At 42.2% G+C, this 26,896-nt stretch overlaps 1 protein-coding gene across 3 annotated transcripts in view; it reads left to right on the forward strand.

The window, feature by feature from the left end:
* RNF130 (ring finger protein 130) overlaps nucleotides 1–26,896 on the forward strand; it is a 144,243-nt gene that overhangs the window by 69,550 nt on the left and 47,797 nt on the right. For all 3 annotated transcript variants that reach the window (XM_077911126.1, XM_077911125.1, XM_077911127.1), the window contains exons 4-6: nucleotides 17,455–17,526; nucleotides 19,440–19,522; nucleotides 26,416–26,512. In XM_077911126.1, coding sequence (XP_077767252.1) covers nucleotides 17,455–17,526; nucleotides 19,440–19,522; nucleotides 26,416–26,512 — 252 coding nt within the window. The remainder of the gene's footprint in view (nucleotides 1–17,454; nucleotides 17,527–19,439; nucleotides 19,523–26,415; nucleotides 26,513–26,896) is intronic.

The raw sequence follows: 26,896 nt of genomic DNA on the forward strand, positions 1-26,896 counted from the left end.
AAGACAATGTATCATAAATAACTTTCTAAGCACAATATAATGTACACAGTTGACACCATTTTACATGTACAGAAAGAACTAGAACTAATCGTTACTGTTAAACATCCATCGGTGGTCTGCTTTTCCTGAAAAACTGTCCAAGTGCATCTAAATACAGTGTTTAGGCACAGACAGCTCAGGATGGCTGATGGTAGACGCAAATGTGTTGCCTGCTGGTAAGTCAGTGATCAATCCTTCACATGAAGATCTATGTTTGGTGTGTTTCTATCGAGAGGGAGCCTCAGGGTAAACTTCTTCACAGTTAATGTTAATGTTGCATCTTTAATCCTAAAGTCAGGTTTGATTCCCACAATAGAAAAAATAATTTTTTATTTTACGGTTGAGGAATAATAAGGCAGATATAAAGAAGTTCCACAAGCTAAACCTGAGTTTAGAGTGACTTTTTAATGAAAATTCCCTGTGAAAATGCATATTTCTAAGTTTCTAAGGTATTTAAAACTTGCCAAAGCTCCTTGCCAAAATATATATACATAATTCTTAGACTTTAAATATCTTGAGGTTACTGAAATGAAGCAGGCATTTATTGCCCATTTTATCTTGGAAGGTAGCTAATTGGAGAGCACACTTGCATGTAAGTGTGAGGAAGAAAACCGAATGTTCTTCAGAGGAGGGCTAATGCTTGGCTTAAACACAGTTGGTCTTTGAAATACGGGGATCCCTGGGTGGCGCAGCGGTTTGGCGCCTGCCTTTGGCCCAGGGCGCGATCCTGGAGACCCGGGATCGAATCCCACATCGGGCTCCTGGTGCATGGATCCTGCTTCTCCCTCTGCCTGTGTCTCTGCCTCTCTCTCTTTCTCTCTGTGTGACTATCATAAATAAATAAAAATTAAAAAAAAAAAAAAAAAGAAATACGGTGGGCTCGGGCAGCCCGGGTGGCTCAGGGGTTTGGCGCCCCATTCAGCTCAGGGTGTTATCCTGGAGACCCGGGATCAAGTCCCACGTCAGGCTCCCTGCAAGGAGCCTGCTTCTCCCTCTCCCTGTGTCTCTGCCTCTCTCTCTCTCTCTCTCTCTCCCTCTCCCCCTCCCTCCCTCCCTCTCCCTCTGTGTGTGTGTGTGTGTGTATGTGTCTCATGAATAAATAAATTAAATCTTTAAAAAAAATACAGTGGGCTCAATGGCTTCCTTCCTAATTGGAGGGGAGGGAATACTGTGCATACTATCAAGATTTTTCCCCTAGGAAAAGATTATGTGTCAAAAAGACAGACTTCTTTTGTATTGTTGGATTGTACATTGAATTTTGTCTATTATGTTTATTAAAGATTAATAATTCTAGAAAAACTGGGGGGGGTGTTTCAGCTATGTATGTATTACTTCATCATTTTTCTAATATACCTCAAATGGTGTTACTTTCTTTTTCATGTCCTATTACGATCAGTTTACATAAATAAATACCACTGTCTATATAAAGAAAGTGCATGCCTTCTAAAAGTTATACACACATCAAGAGCTTAAGATTTTTTTCTAGCACAGAATATGCTGTTGAGATCCAGGTGTTAGTGAGACATTCATTTCTGCCTCCTCAGGGTTTTGCATGGGGCCTGGCACATCACACTGACTCAGTGAATTAAAGAATGAGCTTACGTTTTATGAGGAAGGCAGACGGGTGTAATCAAAATACTGTGTGCTATGAGTTCTTTTGGGGGCAGAATGATATTACTCTAGGTGAGTCAGGGTACTTCACAGCAGATGTAGTGACATTTGAGCTGAATTTTAAAGGATGAATAAGACTTCATCAAATAGGGAGTAGGAGGAAAGTTAGGCAAAGAGATCATTTTCCACAGAACCATGGAGGGATGAAAGGAGGGATGGGAGGGTGGAGTGACATCAGGATTCGTGGGGAGGAGACCTAAGCCTATGAGCTGATCTGGGTGCATGTTGACACAAGAAGATGAAGGGCTGGAATCACACACTGAAGCATTTAGACTTTATTCTCTATGCCAGAAGGAGCCATAAAGTGATGGTTTTAGCAGTGGAGCAATGGAATATTTTTTTCTGATGGGAAAAGTTTAGGGGGAAAGAGCTCTTAGGGAAAGATTGAAGAGCCAAAGAAAGTAATATTCATAAAGCAAGGTCATGTAGAGGGCAGGGGAGGGGTCGACACGAGCATGTTGTACTTGTTTTAGACAAAAGGGACAAAAAGTGGTAGCGATAGAGATAGACAGACGGCAGATGACCAGGCGGTTTGGGTCAAGAAGAAGTACAGTCCCAGCACCTGGATCTCACTGTGATTGGGAGAGAACCCTGCTCCATTTTGATGCAGACCTGCTGTGGGTCTGTGGAAGAGTTCTGATGACCAGAAAATCTGGACTGAGTGTCATTCTAGTGACCTGTCCTCCATACGCTATGAACCAGCTGGCTTTAAATGAGGTATTCCCGTTTGGTGAAGCCGGAGTTGTTTTCTGCCCATTTAAAACCCATGGGTGCTTTGCATCCACATCCAGAAGAGTGTTCACATTGGCACCATCGGTGCCTTTAGCAAAGTGAAACAAGATCGCGTGGCCCCTGACCATCAGTGGCCCTTTGTATTTTGTCTTATGGAGAGTCATTGCAGCATTTAGAGTGGAAACAGGAATGGAAGTCAGGAGCCTCTAGTCCTAGCAATTGTGCTGCCATCACATACATCACCCCAGCTGTGTCTGGTTGGGCTTTCTCCTCTGCAGCCTGACATGTCCCTGTGGTTTGCTCCATTCCACTGCTCTGTGTGTGCCGAGGTGGAAGCTTGAGTAATGTTATTACCTATGAATAAAGCACAGTCAGAAATATGGAGAATATGAGGAGTGGGTGGAGTACTCCAGGAAATGCTTTGGAGAGAGGGTTGGGAGTGCCCTAAACTTAGTTTAGGGCATCTCAAACTTCAGTGTGTAAGGAATCATGTGGGGGCAGGAGGAGGTGCACTTTAAAACTGCAACTTCTTTTTTTTTTTTTTTTTTTTTTTAATTTTTACTTATTTATTCATGAGAGAGAGAGAGAGACAGAGACAGAGGGAGAGACAGAGGGAGAAGCAGGCTCCATGCCGGGAGCCCGACGTGGGACTCAATCCTGGGACTCCAGGATCGTGCCCTGGGCCAAAGGCAGGCGTTAAACCGCTGAGCCACCCAGGGATCCCCTCAAAACTGCAACTTCTTAAGACACCCCCCACCCCCCAGGCTGAGGCCAGAAGTCTAGATTTGGATTACCAGCTTGGATTTGGGCAAGTTACCTCTCCCTGTGCCTCAGTTTCCTCTTCTGTAAGATGGGAATAATGTGGTTCCTTTCTCACAAAATGATGAGGATTATGTGAGTCCATATGAAAGACTTAGAACAGTCAGTACCTAGCATGTGGTATATACTGAATAAATCTTAGTTACTATAAATATCATTGTTTCATATTATTATTAAGCACCAAAGGTAAATTTCAAGCATCTGCCCCACTGACTACACCTTGAAAACAGTGACTTCATAGCATGGTGGTCAGGTATAGACAAGGAACTTGAATAAAAAATGATCTTAGCAAAGGGAATTTGTGCTTCATCTTAGATTTTGAGAGTCAGCAGAACACAAATAGTATTAAAGCAGTGGGTTTTAGATTCAAATAAGGGCCAAAACCATGGCTGAGGTGTGTCTTTCCTTGGAGGTGTGATTGGAGTGATCGGAGATGGTGAGGGGTCCACAAGAAGGAAGTACCACGGCCAACTCCAGTGAAAAATACTACAGTGAAGATACTTGACATTAATATCAAATACAGAGAGAAGGTTGTTTTGTTTTGTTTTGTTTTCCCTTTTGCCCCAGATTTTGGAAGTCGAGAAGTGGAAGGGGTGATTTACCCAAATATTTTCAGGCACTCTAATCAGATACCCTGCATGCGTTGATACTAGCTTGCCAATGGCTGAGCACCACCAGCACCTGCAATTCCTTCCAGAAGTGCCACAGCCACATGGCCAGTCATCTTGATCCCCTGCCCCTCTTAGGCCCCCACGCCTGTCAGTCATTTGGTTCTGCCACGTTTACCTTTGAAGCCTGGCAGGGTTCTGTCCTCCCGTTGTTCCCTGCTACACTTGCCTCCTTCTCTCTTGGAGGCCCTGACCCTTCCAGGTCTCACTGCCCCCAGTCTTCCCTGTGTCACATACCTTTTTCTCAGGAGGCCAGGCCTCAATCCTCCCAACACTCAGATCTCATCAGGGAACCCTTTTGTGTAAAATTCTTCAGCAGAATTCTGAGCTGAACAAGATGGAAGTCGTAGGGTATCTTTTTTTTTTTTTTTTTTTAATTTCCCTAAATGCCTTTAAAACAGTAAACAACGGAGAACAGGTAGGATAATAAAAGGAAAAATCCTCAGCATCTTTGATGATCTGAAGCCACAGGGTGCCTCCAAGAACTCCAGAAAAAGCCATGGTCAGGCCAGACTGCCAGCAGCAGCAAGACCTGCCCTATAACCCTAGAGAAGGTAGCCCACAGAAGAAAAGGGGTAGTTCCTGTGGTCCAAAGAACCAGAAACCCAGAAATCAGAAAAAGAGGGCTTCGCCCTGAGGCAAAAACCTCAGCAAAGCCATCTTAGAACAGCTGCTGAAACCACAGGCTCTGATTTGGAAGGCTGTTAAGGAGCTTTAGGGAGCCCAAGAGGTGATGGGGTGCCTCGGCTCTGAGGCATCCAGGAGCACACACCTGCACACCCTCAGCCTGAAAGCCCCACATCTTACTAGGCAGATAAACATGAAGACATTTCACCTCTAGTCAGGACGAAGCAGCGCTGCTCTTTTTTAACGTCATGCTGCAGGTACTGACCCAAGCAGTTAGGTAAGAGCAAGCAGTAAGAGGAATAAGGTTCACAGAAGTTTCTCTATATCCAGTTGATAAGAATGTCTATGTGAAAAATCCCAAAAGGGCCAATGGAACCATACTAAAACAGGGAAACAACTTAATAAAGGAACAGGATATAAAATTAACATCTGGAGGGGCACCTGGGTGGCTCAGGCAGTCAAGCATCCGATGCTTAGTTTTGTCTCAGGTCATGGGATTGAGCCCAACCTGGGCTGTATACTGAGCAAGGAGTCTGCTTGTCTCTCTCCTTCTGCCCTTCCCCCCTCCACCCTCCTCACACAAGTGTACCCACACTCTCCCTTTCTCTGTAAAATACATATTTTTAAAAAAACTAACATAGAAAAAAATCAAAAGATAAAATGGGATGGAAGGCAACATTTACAACTGGATGGGTGGATGGGTGTGTGGCTCAATCCTGGTATGAACTTCACAAATACTGTGTAAACCTACACGAGGAAGACCACACAACACTCCTGACATACCTGGTTCCTGTGGGAATATAAATGTTCAATACAATGGAGATGGCAGTTCTCCCAAAGTTCACTCATAAATTTAACTTAATCCAAGCAAAATTGCCTTCAGGTATTTTGGGGGGTTAGATAAGGTAATTATAAAAATCATATGGCAAAATAAGTAATTAAGAATAGTCAGAAAAAAAGACTTAAAAAGAGGAGCAGTGGTGGTTGGCTAGCCACACCAAGTTTTATAATACATAAATGAAGCCTCTTATTTAAAAGAATGTTAAAAGTTAGCCCGTGAATGAAAAGACCAATAGAACAAAATGCAAAATCCAAAAATAAACACAACTGCATGTAGAAATTTAAGTACAGTATATAATAAAAAACATCTCAAATCAGTGGGGAAGGGTGAACTTTTTAATAAATGGTGGTGGGACAACTGGAAAAGGACAAAATTAGATCTATTCCTTACATTGCACACCAGGATAAATTTCAGATGAATCAGAGATCTAATTATAAACAGTAAAACTACAAATATTAAAAGAAAATGTGGGCTAAATTTTCCTTTATAATAGAGAAACTTGGAAAACCTTGAATTATGGCTCCAAGTATTGGAGAATAAAAAATGACTGCACATGAGCTGGAGAGAGAGGGAGCAGGAGAGAAAATCTGAACACAACTCTGTACTGAGTGTACAGCCAAAATGGGGCTCGAACTCAGGGCAGTGAGATTATGACCTGCGCTGAAACCAAGAATCAGCTGCTTAACCAACTGCACCACCCAGGAACCCCTATACAGAATAGTTTTAGTGCACTAGTTTATTGTAACAAAGAGGAGGACTGTGAAAATTCACCCATGAAAATGGATGTACATAGTACATATGCACACACTATACCTGTGAGCTTGTATTTCCAAAAGGAAACAATATAACGTTAAACCAGGATTCTCTTAAAGAGTTCTTTAAGGGAAGGAGAACAGGGTGGAGGAACTAGGGATAGAAGTGAGACTTCCCTGTACCTGGTAATTTTTACTCTGGAGCCACGTGACCATTGTAGATAATTTAAAGAAAAGAAGAAATCATCAAAAATACATGAAAACAAGTGAACATAAATGTATTTCAAGATGGTGGCATACATGCACATAAAGAAAGGAATTATTAAGCCACTTTTTTTGTTTTTTGTTTTTAGGGCACTTTTTTTGGACAATACATTTCTACTGGGATGTAGTCTAAGGATTAAAAACAAAATCAGGCTGCATTTAATAATCTTATTGTTAGTGATATTGTTATTTGAAACAATTATATGCATATTGTATGCATACTGCAGGATAAAGCAAATAATTGTTTTTTTTAACTAATTGTGTTAATAATATTAGAAACCAAGATTTTCACTGTAAGAAAAAATACTAAAAGACATTAGGTGATAACACTATGATCTTACTTTTGAATTGGAAATTGTGTGAACTCCTGGTTTCCTTTTTCTAAAATAATACAGAGCTCCTCTGCCCATGCTAGTAACAACCCAATAACAAAAAATACCCCTGTTCATAGAAAAATTCCAGCTAATAAATGCAGAAGGAATGGCAAAATTACCATTTTACATCCTTAATTAAAATAATGAAGCTCTGTACCATTCCTTTCCACACCCAGGCTGCTCTAGCATTATCTTTAAATGCCATTTCCCACTCAAAGGAGCCAGGGATCCTTGGAAAAATGGCTTATCGTATAGGTTTAGGGCAGCACATATATAAGGTGGCTGATTGAAGACTACTGAGGTGTGATATCTAAAGGAACTCTCCATATTTGAAAGTGAGACAAAAGCACCAAGGAATAAATACAGCAGTTGATGGAAACCAGAAGCTGTTAAAGAACCAACCTGCTCTTCTGAAAACCAAGTTTTAAAAACTATTCATCTTGGGGCGCCTGGGTGGCTCAGACGGTTAAGCGTCCAACTCTTGATCTGAGCTCAGGTTTTGATCTCAGGGTCATGAGCCCCATGTTGGGCTCCCTGCTGGGTATGGAGTCTACAAGAAAGAAAGAAGGGGGGATCCCTGGGTGGCACAGCGGTTTGGCGCCTGCCTTTGGCCCAGGGCGCGATCCTGGAGATCCGGGATCGAATCCCACGTCAGGCTCCCGGTGCATGGAGCCTGCTTCTCCCTCTGCCTGTGTCTCTGCCTCTCTCTCTCTCACCGTGTGCCTATCACGAATAAATAAAAATTAAAAAAAAAAGAAAGAAAGAAGGGAGGGAGGGAGGAGAGAGAAAGAGAAAGACCTTAAAAATGATTCATCTTAAAAAAAAAAAAAAAGATTCATCTTGTGTCTTCTGTACACATTGTATTATTGTATAGTAACCAACTAGTTGGTGAGGAAAAGCTCCTTATGCAAGAATTCCAGGGCAGCCTGGGTGGCTCAGCGGTTTAGCAGCGCCTTCAGCCCAGGGCATGATCCTGGAGACCTGGGATCGAGTCCCACATCAGGTTCCCTGTATGGAGCCTTCGTCTCCCTCTGCCTGTGTCTCTGCCTCTGTCTGTCTGTCTATCTCTCTCTCTCTGTCTCTCATGAATAAATAAATTCTTTTAAAAAAAAAGAATTCCAACTAATCAGTGAATTGTGCCTTATGTAATGATCACCAGTGGATACTATAATCAGCTGAAAGACTTAGGGAGCTTTATAATGAATGAGCTGACAAAGCTTGAATCTATTGATGTTGCTTGAAATCGAAAAGCTGAACACTGCATCCTCATGTTGGGGTGTATTAGGAAGTACATAGCACCACCTAGGATGTACTCTCACCAAAGCAGGTGAACCTAAATCTAACTACTGTTTCATAAGAACTGGACCAAGTAAAATGACAGTAGGAGGAAACAAGCCGCCAAATTTAGAATGTGGGATATTCTGTTAGACAAATAACCCAATTTTGTCGTTTTAAAATGGCATTTGAAAAAAGTATGGTGGAGACTTCTGGTTTTGACCAAAATGGAAGAGTTTCCTCTAGTGTCTTGAATCTTCCCTCTCATTTACAACACCCCTCCCTCCCGCCCCATCAGGGTTCCTGCCCTGTTCAGTCCTAGGTCTTGTTTTCCTCAGGGAGGGAGGGCTCTTTCCTTGGGGGTTTTAGTGGATGTTTCAGATCCTCAGGGGAGTGGGCTGCCCTAAATCATCTGATCTTCCTTCACCTGTTCGTGGATTCCTGTGGGTTATGTTGTGTTGGCTCATCTATGAAGTGGAGCCTGAGAAATCTCTGGTTGTACCTCAACATCACCTGCTGAGGCCTTTGTTCGGTGGGCAGTCTCTCTCGGGGGTGTGGGAGGTATTCTGTGGTGGTTTCTGGGTTCCCTGGCTCCAGGGACTCAGAACCCCTCTTCTCTTCTCTTTACAGCCTCAGCACAGCTGCTGGCCTACACCCCTTTAGAATATCACTACTACTGGTGGTCTGACCTGCCTATCCCTAGTCTGAGGTTTGTGGGAGACCCACCTGCCTTTGCTAAACTTGGTCTGGGCCTTTTCATGAGGCAATTCAGTAATATTTAAAAATTACCCTGCTCCCACTGTCCTGTCCCAGTGAAAGTCCCCTTCCCACAGGTTTTCCTTCCATCTTTCCACTGAGTGACTTCCATCAAGGCTGCATGACCTGTTGGCCGGCTGCAATAGTCAGTTCTCAGTGCTCAGTATGCTTGACCTAAGACATCCTATATCCCACCCTGCTCTTCCTGCATCTTTCCCCTGTCATAAAGTGGTAATTTTACTCTCTGAGCTGCACAGCCAAAACAATCTTGAATAAGAACTAAGAACTAAGTTGGAACTCTCAGATTTCCTGATTTAGTAACTTACTACAAAGCTACAGTAATCAAAGCAGTGTGGTATTGGCATAAAGACAGACCAATGAAATAGAGAGCCCAGAAATAAACCCTCATATGTATGGTCAAATGATTTTTGACAAGGGCACCAAGACCGTTTAGTGGGGAAAGGACAGTCTTTTCCACAAATGGTTCTGGGAAAAATGGATATCCACATGACAAAAAATGAAAATGGGCCCTTACCTTACACCATACACAAAAATTAACTCAAAATGGATCAGAGACCTAAACATAAGAGCTAAAACTATAACTTTTAGAACAAAACATAGGGAGAAAACTTCATAACATTGGATTTGGCAGTGTTTCTTGGATATAACACCTATCCCACAAGTAATTTAAAAAACAGGTAAACTGGACTACATCAAAATTAAAAATTTCTGTACATCAAAGGACATAATCAAGAGAATGAATAGGCAACCCACAGAATGGGAGAAAATAATTGCAAATCGTGTCTCTGATAAGGGGTTAATAGCCAGAATATTAAAGAACCAAAAACTTAACAGGTTAACAACCCATATAAAAAAAAAACAAAGGACACAAAGAGACATTTCTCCAAAGATACACGAATGGCCAATTGGCACATGAAAAGATGCTCCACATCACTAATCACTAGGGAAATGAAAATCAAAACTACAAAAAAAAAATAAAAATAAAAATAAAAACTACAGTGAGATAGCACTCATGCCCATTAGGATGGTTACTATATATTAAAAAAAACAAAAAAAAAAACAAAAAAAAAACCAACCAGGAAATAAAAAATAGACTCTTGGGATGCCTGGGTGGCTCAGCTCAGTTGAGCATCTGTCTTTGGCTCAGAGCATGATCCCAGGGTTCTGGAATCGAGTCCCGAGTCAGGCTTCCTCTTGGGAGCCTGCTTCTCCCTCTGCCTGTGTCTCTGTCTCTCTTTCATGTCTTTCATGAATAAATAAAATATTTAAAAAAGAAATAGACTCTTAACTCCAGAGAACACACTGATGGTTACCAGAGGGAAGAGAGGGGGAAACAAGTGATGGGAATTAAGGAGAGCACCTGTGATGAACACCAGGTTTTGTATGGAAGTATTGAATCACTAAATTGTACTCCTGAAACTAATATTACACTCTACATTAACTAACTGGAATTTAAATGAAAACTTTAAAAAAATGAAACAATAAATGTTGGCAAGGATATAGAGAAATTTGAGCCCTTGCATGCTGCTGCTGGGAATTTAAAATGGTACTACAACTATGGAAAGAAGTATGGAGGTTCCTAAAAAAAAAAGAAAGTAGAATTACCACATGACTTAGCATTCCACTTCTCAGTATACCCAAAGGAATGAAAACAGAATCTCAAAGAAATATTTGTACACCCATGTGTACAAAAATAATGTTGATAGCATTATTCACAGTAGCTGAAACATGGAAGCAACCCAGGTGTCCACTGACAGATGAATGGATAAGCAAAATGTGATGTGTGCATACAATAGAATATCATTAGCCTTAAAAAGGAAGAAGATTCTGCAATACACTGTAACATTGATGAACCTTGAAAGACGTATGCTAAGTGAAATAAGCCAGTTACAGAAAGACAAATAACAAATGGCTCCACTAACATGTGGTACTCAGCATAGTCAAAATCATAAAAGACCGAAAATAGAACGGTTTTTGTTCCCAGGGGACTTCCTGGGTGGCTCAGTCAGCTGAACGTTACTTGTTAATCATAAATTGATTGATTGATTGATTGATTGATTAATAAGAAGACCTGGCACCTAAACATTTATGCTTCTAATAAGAAAACTCCAAAATAATGCGAAATGAAAACTAACAGCGTGCTGCAGAGAGAAGTAGGCAGCCCTATAGTTACAGTGCAAGATTTCAGTACCCTACTCTCAACAATTAAAAGAATAGACAGAAAATCAGTGAGTATGTAAAAGCTTCAAACCAACGTAATTAACTTGACCTGATTGATATTTAAAGAAAACTCTAATCTCTTAATGTGTACTCTAAACCATAAAATAGATCTCAATGGATTTTATGGGATTTGAGTCTTACAAAATATGTTCTCTGACCACTTGGAATTAAATCAGAAATAGGGACTCCTGGATGGCTCAGTCAGTTGAGGGTCTGCCTTTGGCTCAGGTCATGATCCCAGAGTCTTGGGATCAAGCCCCAAAGTCCAGCTCCCCTTCCAGCAAGGAGTCAGCTTCTCCCTCTCCCTCAGCACCTCCCCCTGCTCATGCTCTCCCTCTCTCTGAAATAATTTTTTTTTAAAAAAAATCAGAAATCAATAACAAAAATCTTTTGAAAACTCAAATATTTAGAAACTAACTTTTAAATAAGCCATCAGATAAAGATAAAAGGGAAATAAGAGACTCATTTGAACTGAATGAAAATGAAAACACAATATCAAAATTTTCAAAATTCCACTAAAGTAGTGCCTGTATTAGAAAAGACAAAAGTTCTGAAATTAATACTCAGTTTATGCCTTAAGAAACTGGGGAAGAAGAGCAAATTAAATCCAGAGTACACAGAAGAAAGGAAAATGAACTAGAAAAAAGAAAAACAGTGGTTCTAAGAGAAAATTAATAAAATTGAAAAGCATCTGACCAAACTGATTAGGAGGAAGAGAGAAGGCACAAATTAACAATATCAAAAATGAAAGCAATGATGTGACTACCGATTATAAGGATAATGAGTGAATATTATGAACAATTCTTTGGCACCTAATATGAAATGGACAAACTCCATAAAAGACCCTTAATGTTCAGAGTACATTCAAGAAGAAAAGGTAAACAGCCATTATCTCCCAGGAAAATTGTATTTGTAGTGTAAAACCTTCCGCCAAAAAAGAAAACTCAAGGCAGATGATTTCTTTTGAGTTCTATCAAACATTTAAGGGAGAATCTACAAACTCCAGAAAATTGAAAAGGCAAGAATACCTCCCATTTTGTCCTATAAAGCCAGCAACATCCCTGATACCAAAACTAGACAAAAAATATTACAAAACAGAAAACTACAGACCAGAATCCCTCTTGAACAAAACTGTAAAAACTCTAAAGAAAATTTTAGCAAATCATACCCAACAATATATAAGAAGGATATTTCATCATGACCAGGGGGTGTTGATCCCAGGAATGCAAGGCTGTTTTAACACTGAGAAATTAATGTAATTTTATCATATTAGCAGACCAAAAAAGGAAAATCATATGTCTCAGTAGATGGAGGGAAAAACACTTCCTAAAATCCAACATCTCTTCCTGATTTTAAAATTTTTTGCAGGGGATCCCTGGGTGGCTCAGCAGTTTAGCATCTGCCTGCAGCCCAGGGCGTGATCCTGGGGTCTCGGGATCGAGTCCCGCATCGGGCTCCCTGCATGGAGCCTGCTTCTCCCTCTGCCTGTGTCTTTGCCTCTCTCTCTCTCTCTCTCTCTCTCTCTCTCATGAATAAATAAATAAAAGTCTTTAAAAAAAAACTTTTTGCAAACTAGGCATAAAAGATAACTTCCTTAAACTGATGAGGGGCCTCAGTAGAAAGCTAACAGCCATACCATCATACCAAATGGTGAAAGATTAAATGCTTCTTTTTAAGATTAGGAACAATAGAAGGATCTGTGCTCTGATGACCAAGTTCTAACGAGCACAACAAGGAATAAAGAAAATAAATAGAAGGTACCCATATCAGAAATGAGTAGGGATGCTTGGGGGCTCTGTCAGTTAAGAGTCCCATTCTTGGGATCCCTGGGTGGCGCAGCGGTTTAGCGCCTGCCTTTGGCCCAGGGCGCGATCCTGGAGACCCGGGATCGAGTCCCACGTCGGGCTCCCGGAGCATGGAGCCTGCTTCTCCCTCTGCCTATGTCTCTGCGCCTCTCTCTCTCTCTCTCTCTCTGTGACTATCATAAATAAATAAAAATTAAAAAAAAAAAAGAGTCCCATTCTTGATTTCAGTTCAGGTCATGATCTCTCTCAGTCGTGAGATCCAGTCCCACATTGGGCTTGGAATGGAACCTGCTTGAGATTCTTTCTCTCCCTGTCCCCTGCTCGCTCACATTTGCTTTCTCTTTAAAAAAGAAAAGAATTAAAAAAAAAAAAAAGAACAAAAAAAAATAAAAAGAAAAGAATAAGTAAAGCTGTCTTCATTCACAAAGGATATTAACATCTGTATCAAAAATTTGATGGAGTCTATAAAAAGGCTGCTGGAACTAATGGGTTTAGCAAGGTGAGAGATATAATAATATACAAAAATAAATTTTATTTCTGTACAAGCAATGAATGAGAATTGAATTTTTAAGTATCATTTCCATTAGCATCAAATGTAAAATAGAATAAATAATAAATAGAAATTATTAGAGATCTGACAAAAAGATTTGTAAGACCTGTACATTGAAAACTATAAAATATTGCTGAGAGAAATTAGATAAGAACTAAATAGATGGAGAGATATACAGTGTTCAAGGGAAGACTCAGTACTATTAAGATATCACTTCTCCCCAAATTGATCTGTGCATTCAGTGCAATCAATCCTAATGTAAACCCTAGATAATTTTTTTTATGGAAATTGACAAGCTTGACCTAAAATTCTTATGGGAACACACTGGATGGATCAAAAACAACCAAAAGGAGGATGGAAAAGAAGAGAAAAAAAGTTGGAAGTGTAATACTATCTGATTTCAGATTTGTTTTTATAAAGCACTACAAGAAATTAATAAGTGTGATATTTGCTTAATGATATATGATATAAAATAGTGTTCAGACACGCCCACACATTTACGGGCAAGTGATTTTTGCCAGATATACAAAGGCAATTTGTGGAGAAAGAGTGCCTTTTCAACAAATAGTGCCAGCACCATTGTATATCATATACCAAAAAACGTGTGTGATCAATACTTCACACCATATACAAAATGACCTCAATATGGACCAGAGGCCTATGTGAAACCTAAAATAACTTCAAGAAAGGAAAATGGAAGAAAATCTTGTAACCTTGGGATAGGCAAAAATTACTTAGATATGACACCAGAGTACAGTCCACAAGTGAAAAATTGATAAATTGACCATCAAAATTAAAAACTAATGCCACAGAAGGAGAGAAACAGTATGCAAAAAGAATTGTATTTCGAAGTGTAACATAGGGCTCATTCTGGTTGAGCTTCTGACTCTTGATTTCAGCTTAAGTCATTATCTGGGAGTCTTGAGATTGAGCCTTCCGTCAGGCTCCCCACTCAGCAGGGAGTCTGCTTCAGATTCTCTCTCCCTCTGACTCTCCCCACTAAAATAAGTGAATATATCTTTAAAAAAATATATGTAACATACTGTCAAGTCAATAATAAGAGAACAAACAAACTCCGTAGAAAAATGGATAAAAGATCCAGATACTTCACCAGAGAAGATCTACAGATGGCAAACAAGTTCATGAAAAAATGCTCACCGTCCTTAGTCATTAGGGAAATGCAAATTTAAACCACAGGGACATATCACTACACCCCTCTTAGAGTGATTACAGTCAAATGAAAGGAACTGAACAAGTGTTGGTGAGGATGTGGAGGAACTGGGATTTTCATACACTGCTTATGGGAATGTAAAATGGCCCACTCAATGTTGGAAAACACTTGGGCAGTCTCTTAAAAAGTCACACCACAATATTGTCGGTCTTCCCCACTCTGTAAGTATTTACCCCAGAGAAAAGAAGGCACATGTCTTTACAAAGACTTGTACCAATAAATAAGGTGGTTTTCAGCTTTATTCATTGCAGTCAAAAGCTGCATTGCAGTCAAAACAATACAAAAGTTCCATCAACAGGTTAAAAGAGAATACCATAGCATAAGAAAGCAGTGAATTAGTGATACATGCAGCATCATGGATCAATCTTAAGATAATTATGATGAGTGAAAGAAACCATATACAGAATAGTACACAGTGTATCTTTTTTATATAAAACTCTGAAAAATACAAAGTACAGTAGCAGAAAGTAGGCGATGGGTGGAGGGGTAGCACGAAGAAAGGATTAGGAAGAGGCACAAGGAAATTGGGGAGTGATAGATAAATTGTCTTGATGGTTATGATGGTTTTGTGGGCCATGTCCAAATACCAATTGTACACTTTCTACACAGTTTGAGTCCATTCTATTTCCACAGGCTACAGATACATATACAATAGAGGAGACTCTCACAGATCAAGAGAAACTTGAAAGGGAACAGCAACCAAATGCTGTGCTTGGACTTTGTATCCTGAGTCAAACAAGCCAACTATATAAAAAGACATTCTGGGGCACCTGGGAGGCTTGGTTGGTTGAATGGCCAACTCTTGATTTCAGCTCAGGCCATGTTCTCAGGGTCCTGAGATCTAGCCCCACTTTAGGCTCCACGCTCAGGAAGGAGTGTGCTTGGGGACTCTGCCCCTCCCCCTGCTCACATGTTTGCTCGCTCGCTCGCTCTCAAATCTTTTTCAGAAAACATTTTGGAGAGAACTAGAGAAATTGCAGTATAATCTGTGTATTTATTAATGTTGATTACTTATTGTTAATTTTGCTAGATGAGACAGTAGCCCCAAACAAAAGCCCCTATCTCTGGGACATAGTGACGATTTTATGGGTGGGTGAAATGCTACCGTGCTTGTGATATGCTTGAAATCCTATAGCACAATAGAGAAGGGGACAGATGAAAACACAGGTAAAATACTGATCATTTAAGTTGGATGATGGATATATAGAAGTTCATCAACTTATTTTCTTTTATGTGTTTTGTTTTGTTTTTTTTAATTTTTTTATTTATTTATGATAGTCACAGAGAGAGAGAGAGAGGCAGAGACACAGGCAGAGGGAGAAGCAGGCTCCATGCACCGGGAGCCCGATGTGGGATTCGATCCCGGGTCTCCAGGATCGCGCCCTGGGCCAAAGGCAGGCGCTAAACCGCTGCGCCACCCAGGGATCCCTCTTTTATGTGTTTTTAAATTCCCCCTAAGCAGCCCGGGTGGCTCAGTGGTTTAAGCGCCACCTTCAGCCCAGGGCCTGATCCTGGAGATCCAGAATCGAGTCCCACGTTGGGCTCCCTTCATTGAGCCTGCTTCTCCCTCTGCCTGTGTCTCTGCCTCTGTGTGTGTGTGTGTGTCTCATGAATAAATAAAATCTTTAAAAAATAATAAAAATAAATTCCCCCTAAAATTTTTATATTGTTATGATTTTTTTTAATCTGCAAGGTATAAAATCCAGGGTCTCCCCTTTTAGCCCCCACCATCACCCTTCAGCCTCACCTCTGCCTCTTGCCACAATTCAAGATTTGCTTGTGTGTCAAGTGGCTACCTGTCCATGTGCCTGTTTGCACCCACTGTCCCATGTAATTATTAATAGGGCCCTCTGTCTCTGAAAACATTGTATTTGCACAATAACATGTATGTTCATTCTAATGACACCGAATAATTTCCCTCATATTCCTGTGCTTTGTACCTCTTTATTAGAATATTCCTTTGTTCACATGTCCCCTCCTCCTGCCCGTTGCTTTTCCTTATCAAATTCCTTCCCACTAGTGTCCCAAAGCTCAGCTCAGCCATCGTTTCCTCAGCCTTCCCTAACAGCCCCACCCACCCACATTAGGCTGCCCCTTGGTGCTGCCATACACCCCTGTGGTCTGTTCCCCAATTCATTTGGCCTTTCAAGATGAAGGGGCACTGTCTTTTCACCTGTGGGTCCTTGGTATATATAGCAAGACTGGCAGTGTCTGCCAGTATCTTGGATAAATCCAGCTTTAGAAAGTCTATGACCTAACTCTTTTGGACAACCCAACCCTGGAAAGATAAATGCACCTTCCTAAGATCATGGAGCATTGTATTGGCAAAGACAGAAGGAGAGCTTATGACTGCGTCTCTTTTGCCACACTTGGCACCATGATAAGCAGTTTTGGGGGCATTGGAGGTTCCTGTTACTAAGATAGAGCTTATATATCTCATCATCCTTGGAGTAGAATAGGAAAGCTGTTAGTACATTGGCAGTAGCTCAGACATGTACAAGAAGACTTCAGTAATACTGTAGTATTTCAAAAGTTTATTAAATACAGGAATGCAGTAGTGGTTATGACACCTGAATTTTTCACTACATGCACTTTTTAATTATTCAACCAGAATAATTCAATTCAGAATGCTGAATCTATGGGAAAACTGCCAGGTTTTCTAATATTTTTAATTGCTTTTTTAGAATCCTTTCATGATATGACATGAGAATGTTGTAGGGTAACAGGGGCTTCATACATTTAATTATTTTAAAGTAAAGGACATCAGAGATTTTGCATTAATGTCTGTTTTTCTTTATAATTGTCATAGCGTCGTCTTGGAGATGCTGCCAAGAAAGCCATCAGCAAATTGACCACCAGAACAGTAAAAAAGGGTGATAAGGTATGGTAGTGAAATAACTTTAACCCTATAAAAATAATTAAGTAGTTTTGTTTTTTATTTGGTGGGAGAGAGCACAACCTAATCATTTGTGTCTCATTTGTTTGGTGACTCTTTTTCTCCAGGTATATGATCTAAATGCTTCATTTTAAACTAGCCTCCCTCTGAGCTCTTACCCTTAGCTCACCTCATTTGGAGGCCCTCCATACAGTGTCTGACTTTCCTGGACTCCCAGTGCCCCTGCCATTATTAGATGCACTTGTCTACTTACAGCTCCCCTAGCCGTGGTGTTCCACAGAGCTTTCTACCACTGCAGCCAAGGATGCCTTCGAGAAGAACACTGATGGGTCGGTTGGTGCACTCGGAGGCCAGGAATGTACGTTCACTCCCTGTGTTTCTTGAGAAACATGGCCACATCTCCTTCATGTTTTAATCTGTCACCAGCTCACCAGAGAGCTGGAGACCTGCATCTCGAGGGAGTGTCATTTGCAAGGTGCTTTCTGTATAGTGGGCCAGACAGTTTGAGGGCAGCGCCTCGTGTGTCACGGCTGGACCCTCGGCTTGGGGGGACCAAGTGAGAAACCCGGTGACCAGTGACCACACCAGAGCTCCCCAGTTGGGTCTCACGTTACTTGGAGCCCACTTCTGGTCCATGAGGACAAAGCAACTTGATGTGAGACCCAACATTCGATAGATTCAGTTATCTAGAAAAGTTACACCTCTAAAGGTATAAAACCAAAACTGTTTTCTGCCCCACACCCAGTTCTAGCATTTTGACTAGCAGCTCTAAGAGGATAATTTCAGACAATCCTTCATCCTCCTTAGTTTCGCCACTTTCTTGACTTCACCCATTTTTGTTCCCACCACCTTGACACCATCACATCAGGGTTTTTTTGACACAGCTCTGGAAGGTGGAGACATTTTCAGTGAACTTCAGTGTATACTAAGGAAAGAAAAAAGTAAAAACATTTGCAGAAATAAAAGCAGCATCAAAACAGCTGCCCCTGGAAAAAAAAAAAAAAATAACAGCTGCCCCTTAACTCCAGAGGAGAGGTCACCACCCTCTTGGCCTGGCAGCCTTCAGCTACCACATTAATTGAAATTCCCCAGAGCTGGTGTAACCTGCCCATCCTACTTTGTCCTTCAGGCTAACACCAGACCATCTTTTCTTGATCATACCAACACCTCTTCCTAGTTTGTACCTACCAAGAGTTGTCCCGCTGAGTTTCAGTACAGTGGCCTTGACATAGCAAATAGTCACACCTTCCTGGCTTAGGTTCCCGGCAGTGCTCTATTTTATGACAACTCAGGGGCATCCCTTCCCAGCATAGACGAGAATGGAAGCCAGTTAGTCTAGATGACCAAATACCTGGCTGACTCTTCCTGACCCTTGACAAAGACCCACTATTGGGTTGGACCATGACTGTTCTCTACCCCAAACCTGTGACTAGCTCCCATCCTTGGGACTTGGTCTCCTGGGGGCTCACCATCTTTTCTGCCTATACTTAGATATTGTCAGACGACCACCCACACTATGGAGGGTGTGCAGTGAAACCCACTAAACCAGAATAGTAATGATGCAGTGGTGGGAGGGAGATGAGGATGTCCGCAGTGATGGTGGATTTGAATCTTAGGGAAAAAAAAGCATTCTGACTCCTCAGACATTTCACAAATAGACTTAGTTTGTTGCAACATAGTTTAAAAACAAGATAGAAAAAAAAAAAACAAGATAGAGTGGTTTTGATATCATTTGGATCAATACAGCTAAACACATTAAAACTGTTCATAACTTTTCACTTTATAGTCACTTGCTTACCGTAGTTGCCACAGGAGGGTTCTTAGCTGGATTAGCTCCTCCATTTATGTCTATCTTTAATTTTAGAATGTGACTCTTATGCCTGTGCTTTTCCTTGCAGGAAACAGACCCTGACTTTGATCATTGCGCCGTCTGCATTGAGAGCTATAAGCAGAATGATGTTGTCCGGATTCTCCCCTGCAAGTATGTCAGGTTTCTTTGTCTAAAACAGAATGACATTAGTATGGCATGTATGTCTCCCTTTCAGAGTGGGTATTCCACTTGCTTTTGAGAGCCACCTTACGCACAGCTCTCGTGGCAGGCAGAGGCCCAACAGCACATTACATATAGTGGAAGTGGCAGCTGGCAGCGAGCCATGCTGCCTCAGCACAGACTGGTTGCAGAGCCTCCTCAGCTTGTAAGAAACACATGGAGAAAATCCTGTGGACACATCGTAACCTAAAACCACTAAGGTCAAGAATTTTCAATTCTGTGACTTATGGGTTTCCAAACGAGCCACTTGTTCCTCTCCCTGTTAAATCTGAGTACATCATGAGGCCTTCTGGTGAAGGCTCAGTAGTGCTCACTTGTCACCAGGAACGGAAACTCCAGGAGTTGGGTTAATCCTTCTGAACCTGTATTATTCAGAGTGGCTGCTGGGTGCTGCGTGCCTGTTCCGGGCCAGGCCCTGTGCTCTGTATGCTTGACAGTTAATAGTGCTTTCCTCCCCTGGTAGGTGCCAGGTCACACAATCCAGAAATGGCAGAGTCAAAGTAAAGATCTGCCTTGAATGTTGGTGCTCCTTACATAGGACCATGAAGCTCCCTCCAGAAAGAAGGTGTATACCTGTATGTGGTGCTCGGAAAAGAGCACATGTTCTTTAGAAGCATGTTGATCGGGAAAATATGAAAGCACCTACTGAGAAGCCTGAACTCAAAGACATTTCCTCCTCTTTCTCCCTCCGTTAAAACACATCCATACCACTCTGCCCATCTAATAACACAGAACATGTGAACAAACAAAATAATTGTCAGTAGTTGTCTCTATGAGGCTAATAGTGCTGTTCTCAAAGTCATGTATTTTGAACCTAGAAAGATCTTTGAGGGTTTTTTTTTTTAACCATAGAAATTAAGAATAATTCCAAATGCTGAAACAGAAAACAGTTTCTAGAAGTCAAGTCAATCTAGTTTACATATAAAGGAAAATCTACAAAACTGTAAGCCATCCTGTAGAAAATTGCTAATTACCAGATTTCCTTCAGCAGCAGTCATTTATGGTTTAAAACATGGAGCTATGGGGATCCCTGGGTGGCTCAGCAGTTTGGCACCTGCCTTTGGCCCAGGGTGTGATCCTGGAGTCCCAGCATCCGAGTCCCACATCGGGCTCCCTGCATGGAGCCTGCTTCTCCCTCTACCTGTGTCTCTGCCTCTCTCTCTCTCTCTCTCTCTCTCTCTCTCTCTGTATGTGTCTCTCGTGAACAAATAAATAAAATCTTTAAAAACAAAAACAAAAAACAAAAAACAAAAAAAAATGGAGCTGAAGGAAATACACATCCAAATACAAACCAGGAAGATCAGGTACATTATAGAGCGTTATCAAAAAAAAAAAACGTTATCAACTCTTAGCTGCTATCTAAACATATTTTCACCTGTACAGATTTCCTCTGACCCTAGAATCACCAGGCATAATAAGCCAAGTCTTCCCAAATTCTGTCTTCCTATTTCAGGCCAGGGTCCCCCATCCAGAGGGACCATCTGGACTTGAGAACAAAGGACTCTGAAGCCATTTGTGGTTATTACTGACATGAGAGTGTCTTCCTCAGGGGAGCTTCAGCCAAAAATAGATTACTCTGGAAGCTTGTTCCCCATCCTCCCCACCCCCTGGGCACTGGCTTTTACAGAGTTTGATTCTTAGTTCTCTTTTTTCTTAACTTACTCTAGTGTTTTCCAAACCTGACAGTGTGTCAGAATTAGTGGGGATCGTTCAGAAACACATCCCCAACCCCTCGGGCATGTGGCTTTTAATAGTCACCTAAGCAACACTGACACAGCCTGCCCCCTCCATCAGAGTCCTAGCCTTTCTGTTGGCTGCACCTGCCAACCAAGAACTGGTTCTCACTTTTGTACTTGTGGTCTGCTTCTGAGTATTAGAACTTGGGCAAACTTAGTGGCAGGTCTCTGTGTCGGCAGTTAGGGTGCTACACCCTCAGTGGGTTGTGTTGCATTACTGGGTCCTTGTCTGAGTTAACATGCCATGCCTGTATATCAGAGTTCCCCTTTTGCTTTGGAGCAGGGTGGTATCTGTTAGATGTACTCCTTCAGCCTTAAGTTGTAGCTTTCTCTGAGGTGTATCACACAACCTGCTCAGCAAAACCAGTCACTTCACTGAAACGGTACCGATGGCACTCAGCTATAGTAAAAATTAGTGCGTTGGGCAATATTTTTATGGGACCAGGATCGACAACTTGTCAATAATACCAAGGTTTCTGAGCCTTGGTATTATTGACATTTGGGACCAGATCATTCTTTGTTGGGGCCAGAGGAGGGGGGAGGCTGTCCTGTGCATTGCAGGATAGTTAGCATTATCCCTGAGTCCACCCCCTAAATACAAGTATGCAGCTGAGAACCACTGACCTAGAGGACAGCTTCGCACTTCAGATCTTCCACACGCCTCTGGTTTCCATGGCACTCCTATAGAGTCCTTTCCAATTAATTCTGGCCTCGTACTGCTGCCTATTTTGTTCCCTCTGCCTGGGACACCCTGCCCTTCCTCTTTCGTCTGCAGGTCTTTGGAACCAAGGAGACTGTGACTCCATTCCCTCTCCCTCCTTTTTTTTTTTTTTTTTTTAAGATTTATTTAGTAATGAAAGACAGACTGAGAGAGAGAGAGAGAGAGAGAGAGAGAGAGAGGCACAGGCAGAGAGAGAAGCAGGCTCCATGCAGGGAGCCTGACGTGGGACTCAATCCCGGGTCTCCAGGATCACGCCCTGGGCCGAAAGCAGCGCTAAACCGCTGAGCCACCAGGGCTGCCCTCCCTCAAGCTCCTGCTGCCAGGCACTGCTGGGGCCTCCTGCCTCCCCTCCCCTAAGCTGGGCCTAGAGTGCTGCTCACAGCCCTTCTCTTTCACTTGTTCATTCTCCCTTAAACACCTCAGCTCATCTGCTTGCTCCTTGCTCTGGCTGGACAGCTTCCCCATCAGCTTCATGGAGAAGGTGTGGCTGTTTGACCCTAAAATTCCCTTTACTACCTGACCACAATATTTCAGGTGTGCCTGCATCCCCACCCAGCCTTGCAGCCTCCCCTCCATCTGTCCCCATGTGCTCCTCCCACCTCAGCCTCTACATGCCAACTCCTTCCCTCCTCCCGGACCTCCCTCTGTTAGCAATGTGCCCCTACCAGTTTGTGTTGCTTCTGCAGCTCTGTTGCTGCATCACATTCAAGCACCTTCTGTGCCAGCTTCATAAGCCCTCTCTGACTACCACCCTCGGCTCCTCCCTACACAGCCAGACTTTGGGAAGGAGCTATGCTCACCATCCTTCTTTCTCTGAGGAAGGGACCAAGGAAAGCCCCAGTGCCTTTGTTTCTCTCTGTCCTTAATTTTAACAAGCCTATCTGGAGACTGAACTAAGACTTTTTATCTGTAGACAGCAGAGCTCTCCTGGATTGCTGGCTTTTTGTTGCATGACCTTTACTTTGCCTCTTCTGTCACATTAATTTACTTTGGACAGATGGCACTTGGCATTGCTCTGGGGCCTCCTACATGTGTCATTTGATTACAGCTGATCATCCTTGGATGTCAGCCAGTGCATCTTAGAAACTATCACCTTATTTAGACTTCTTATTTAAAGGTCAGCCACAAAATTTTTTAGTAGTTAAGAATACTTTTCAGAAGTAGAGTGCCACTGCTCAGATAAACTATGTCCAGGATGCCATTTGGGGAGCCCAGGAGGGCTCCATCCTCTGGCTGCTGCCAGGCTGGCCAGGGAAAGACTTCTGTCTCTGACCTTTAAGGATCCTAGGTACTTGTATTTGCGCCAGGTTCTTGCACAACACCAAGAGGCTTCAGGGCTGTGAAAACCACTCACCTTCAGTGTGGCCCCCTCACCCCACCCCGGCCATTGCTCTGCTCTATTTTGTGACTGGTGCAGGGGGTACACCTGTTAGTTAGTCAGGAGTCACTGGTGCTGGGTATGCTGGCGCTGGAGGCCCGCACAATATGTTCTGACCATTTATTGGGTTATCCTGTGAAACATTAACATTACTTCACCTGATGTGGGTTTAATAGTACCTTTCATTTGCACACTGTGCTTTTCTAAGTATTCTGCAACAGCTCATCACTGATAGAGACTCACAAGGGAGTTTGCACCTTCGCCGCTCCTCTGCCTGGCAGCTTGCGGGTGACACAGCCAGGAGGCAGGCTCAGACTCCACAACTGCAGGAATGTGCCTGCGGGGGAAGGAGATGGGTGAGGAGGACAAGAAGGAGCACAGGGTAGTTACCCACCAAGATCCCAGCAGCAACCCCAGGGAGGCTGGGGGTCTGTGTCAGAGGGCCCGTAGGTGAACAGGAAAGCTGCCGGGCTATTTTCAGACGAGAGGGGCATGCAAGGGAGCTAGGTTGACAACTTCCCACCTCCCCTCAGGTGAGGTGCAGGAACCAGGCTGTTGGGGAATCTGTCAAAGGAGAGGCAGGTGGCCAACTGGGGTGGGGTCAACAGTAGGAGAGCTGGGGGTGGACAAATATTCAAAAGGAAAAGTTGGCTTTTTAAAGAAAAGTTTGTTTTCCTTTTTCTTTTTTTTTTTTTTTCCTTTTTTTTTCAGATTTTGGGTTGGCCAGGGAAAGGGGCCATTCTCAGTTTGTCCCTGGAGACTTGGCCAGTCCTTGTTGTCCATTACAGTACCCCAAGAGGGATGGAGGGACACTGTCTTTTATTTCAACAAACCTATAAGGAAATAGTTTAAAAGCTCAACGTAGGAAAAATCCATTTATAACTAAAGGAACAGATGAGCAGAGAACATTCAACTCACGTAGCTTTAAAAATTAAATATGAGATTATACCATTTTCTTCTTTCTGAACAACCAGTAATCAAAAAGAAAGGCAGTAGACTAAGAAAAACAGAAAGCAAAAACACAAGTGGAGGGAGTGGGGAGAGCGAACCACTGTTTGCCCCAGGCCACTGCTGCTTGTAGAAACCAGGGTTTCCACAAACAGCTGGCTAATGGCAGCAGCTCCATCAGAGGTCACACAGCCTCCTCTCTCCTGTCACCTGCCAACTGCACAAAGTCCATCATCTGCCCCACATAAAACTGGCCTCAAGCACCTCTCCCAACCACTCACCCCCCACCGAACACTAACCAAACCCTCAGAGATCTACAGGCCAGAGATTAGGCAGGTGTAAGGGGGAGGATCCTGTCAGTTAGTTGACCTAAAGGGGTCTGTGTCTCCAGAAAGATTAGAAGCCTTGTTCTAATCTTTGACAGGCTATAGTGAACACTGGCACAGCTGACAGCTGCTTGGGTGTAAACCCTGGCTCTGAAAACACCCGCGCAGTGGAGCCCTGCATATAGGGAGCCCTTCATCCCCCTGTCAGAGCACTGTCATATGAGGATACAAGTGACAAGCAGACATGACAGTGCCTTGTGTATACTAAATTTTGGTCTTGTTGCCTATGGTTTGGTGACTCCTTTGCCCCTTAAGTAAAAACCTGCAGTTTTAAATATTTTAAATAAAAGCCTTCTGGGATGAGGAGGTTCCAGTTCATTGCACTGATAAACTCAGTCTTCAAGATATTTATTCTTATCCATATAAATGAGTACAAGGTCACCAAGTGGCAGTAGGTGGGTGCATAGGCATTGTTAAAGTTGAAGCTGTAAGTAAGCATGAATGTTTCTTCCAGATCCCAGTTGGAGCAGTGAGTTTAGACTCTTAATTTCTTTTTTTGACTACTCTTACTTTTTTTTTATCAAACCTGCATTTTTAACCAGCTAAAGTTAACCATTTAACTAAGCCACGTGTAAATTATAAATTAACGAAGTTTTAAGGGCATACCATGTTTCAATTTTTTATCTTTCTTACATTTTTCTTAAAATTTATTTTATCCTAAGACTCCCAAGTTTAGTTCCTCCAAAGGTTCCCAGAATGTATGTTCTCTTTCCCTGTGTGGCCAGGACTCTGGGCTTCCATGTGGCTTCATTTTAGCTTCTAAATGCTGCCTTGAGGAGTACTTGAACTTGAGAAATTATTTCCACATGGAGAGCTCTCCATGACTGACTTCTTTTCCATTACAAGGATGTGACTTTCCGCTCTCCTGAATTAAAAAAAAAAAAAAAAATCACCCATCCTTTTCTCTCCTTTTAATGTTTCCACTGAAAAATGTTGGCTCAGTGTTGCCTGATTCTTAGGCACAGCTCATCTCTAAAAATACTGCCAACCACCCTGTAACTTTCACAAACATGTAACATAGATTGCTTAGAAGTTGTTTTATTTTATTTTATTTTTAAGATTTTATTTTATTTATTCATAGAGACAGAGAGAGAGAGAGAGGCAGAGACACAGGCAGAGGGAGAAGCAGGCACCACACAGAGAGCCTGACATGGGACTCGATCCCGGGTCTCCAGGATCACGCCCTGGGCTGCAGGCGGCGCTAAATCCCTGCGCCACTGGGGCTGCCCTAGAAGTTGTTTTAAATAATGTTTTAAATAACGTTTAAACCAAGTTCCACTAAACCAATTAGTACTTTTGTGGAAAACTCTACCCTTCATATCTTTTGAATCTCCCTTCTTTTACTCTAGCTATTGTAGAAAGGATAACTGACTGTTAAATTATAGTTTGTTTCATTCCTAATCAATATCCTAAGTTTCTTCAGATGCTAGAATAAAAAAACCTGCTAAATAGTGTTACAGCCAAATATCTGTTCTCATCATACAGATTGGGGGCAGATTTTCTGCCAGCTGTATTTTAATGCATCCCTAGTATTTGTCTCTTAGGACTTGCCAGTATGTCCAAAAGCCACTAAAAGACACTAAAACTTCCATTTCTTTGGGTTTAATAGTTACTCAGTATATAATCTGTGATACGACTCTCCGTTTTTTTTATAGGCATGTTTTCCACAAGTCCTGCGTGGATCCCTGGCTTAGTGAACATTGTACCTGTCCAATGTGCAAACTTAATATTTTGAAGGCCCTGGGAATTGTGGTATGTTTCCTATTTTGTCACTACTTTTGTGTGGTATTGTCTCCACATGTAAGCTAACGTCATGTGAGCGGGTGGTTTTAAGCCTCTTTGCCGCACAGCCTTGTGAGTCCAGGGGTCCCTTCTAGAGTCCTTAAAGGCCAGCCCATTTTGGGGAACTCCCAGAAGAGAAGATAGAGAACTGAACTAGTCCACTTGGAAGCGTGCTTCTATCAGGTGGTGGAAATGTGGTGAAGAATGGCAGTGGAAAGAGGGGTGGGGGTTTTCTTCCATTCTGGTTTTGTTGTTTTTGTTGTGTTTTGTTTTGTTTTGTTTAAGACTAGAATTAGAATATAGACTTTTGACTTTGATCCAATAGTAGATTTTTTTCTTTCTGTATTTAGCATC

The sequence above is a fragment of the Canis aureus genome, chromosome 10 (assembly GCF_053574225.1).
Source record: "Canis aureus isolate CA01 chromosome 10, VMU_Caureus_v.1.0, whole genome shotgun sequence".
Taxonomy (NCBI): Eukaryota; Metazoa; Chordata; class Mammalia; order Carnivora; family Canidae; genus Canis; species Canis aureus.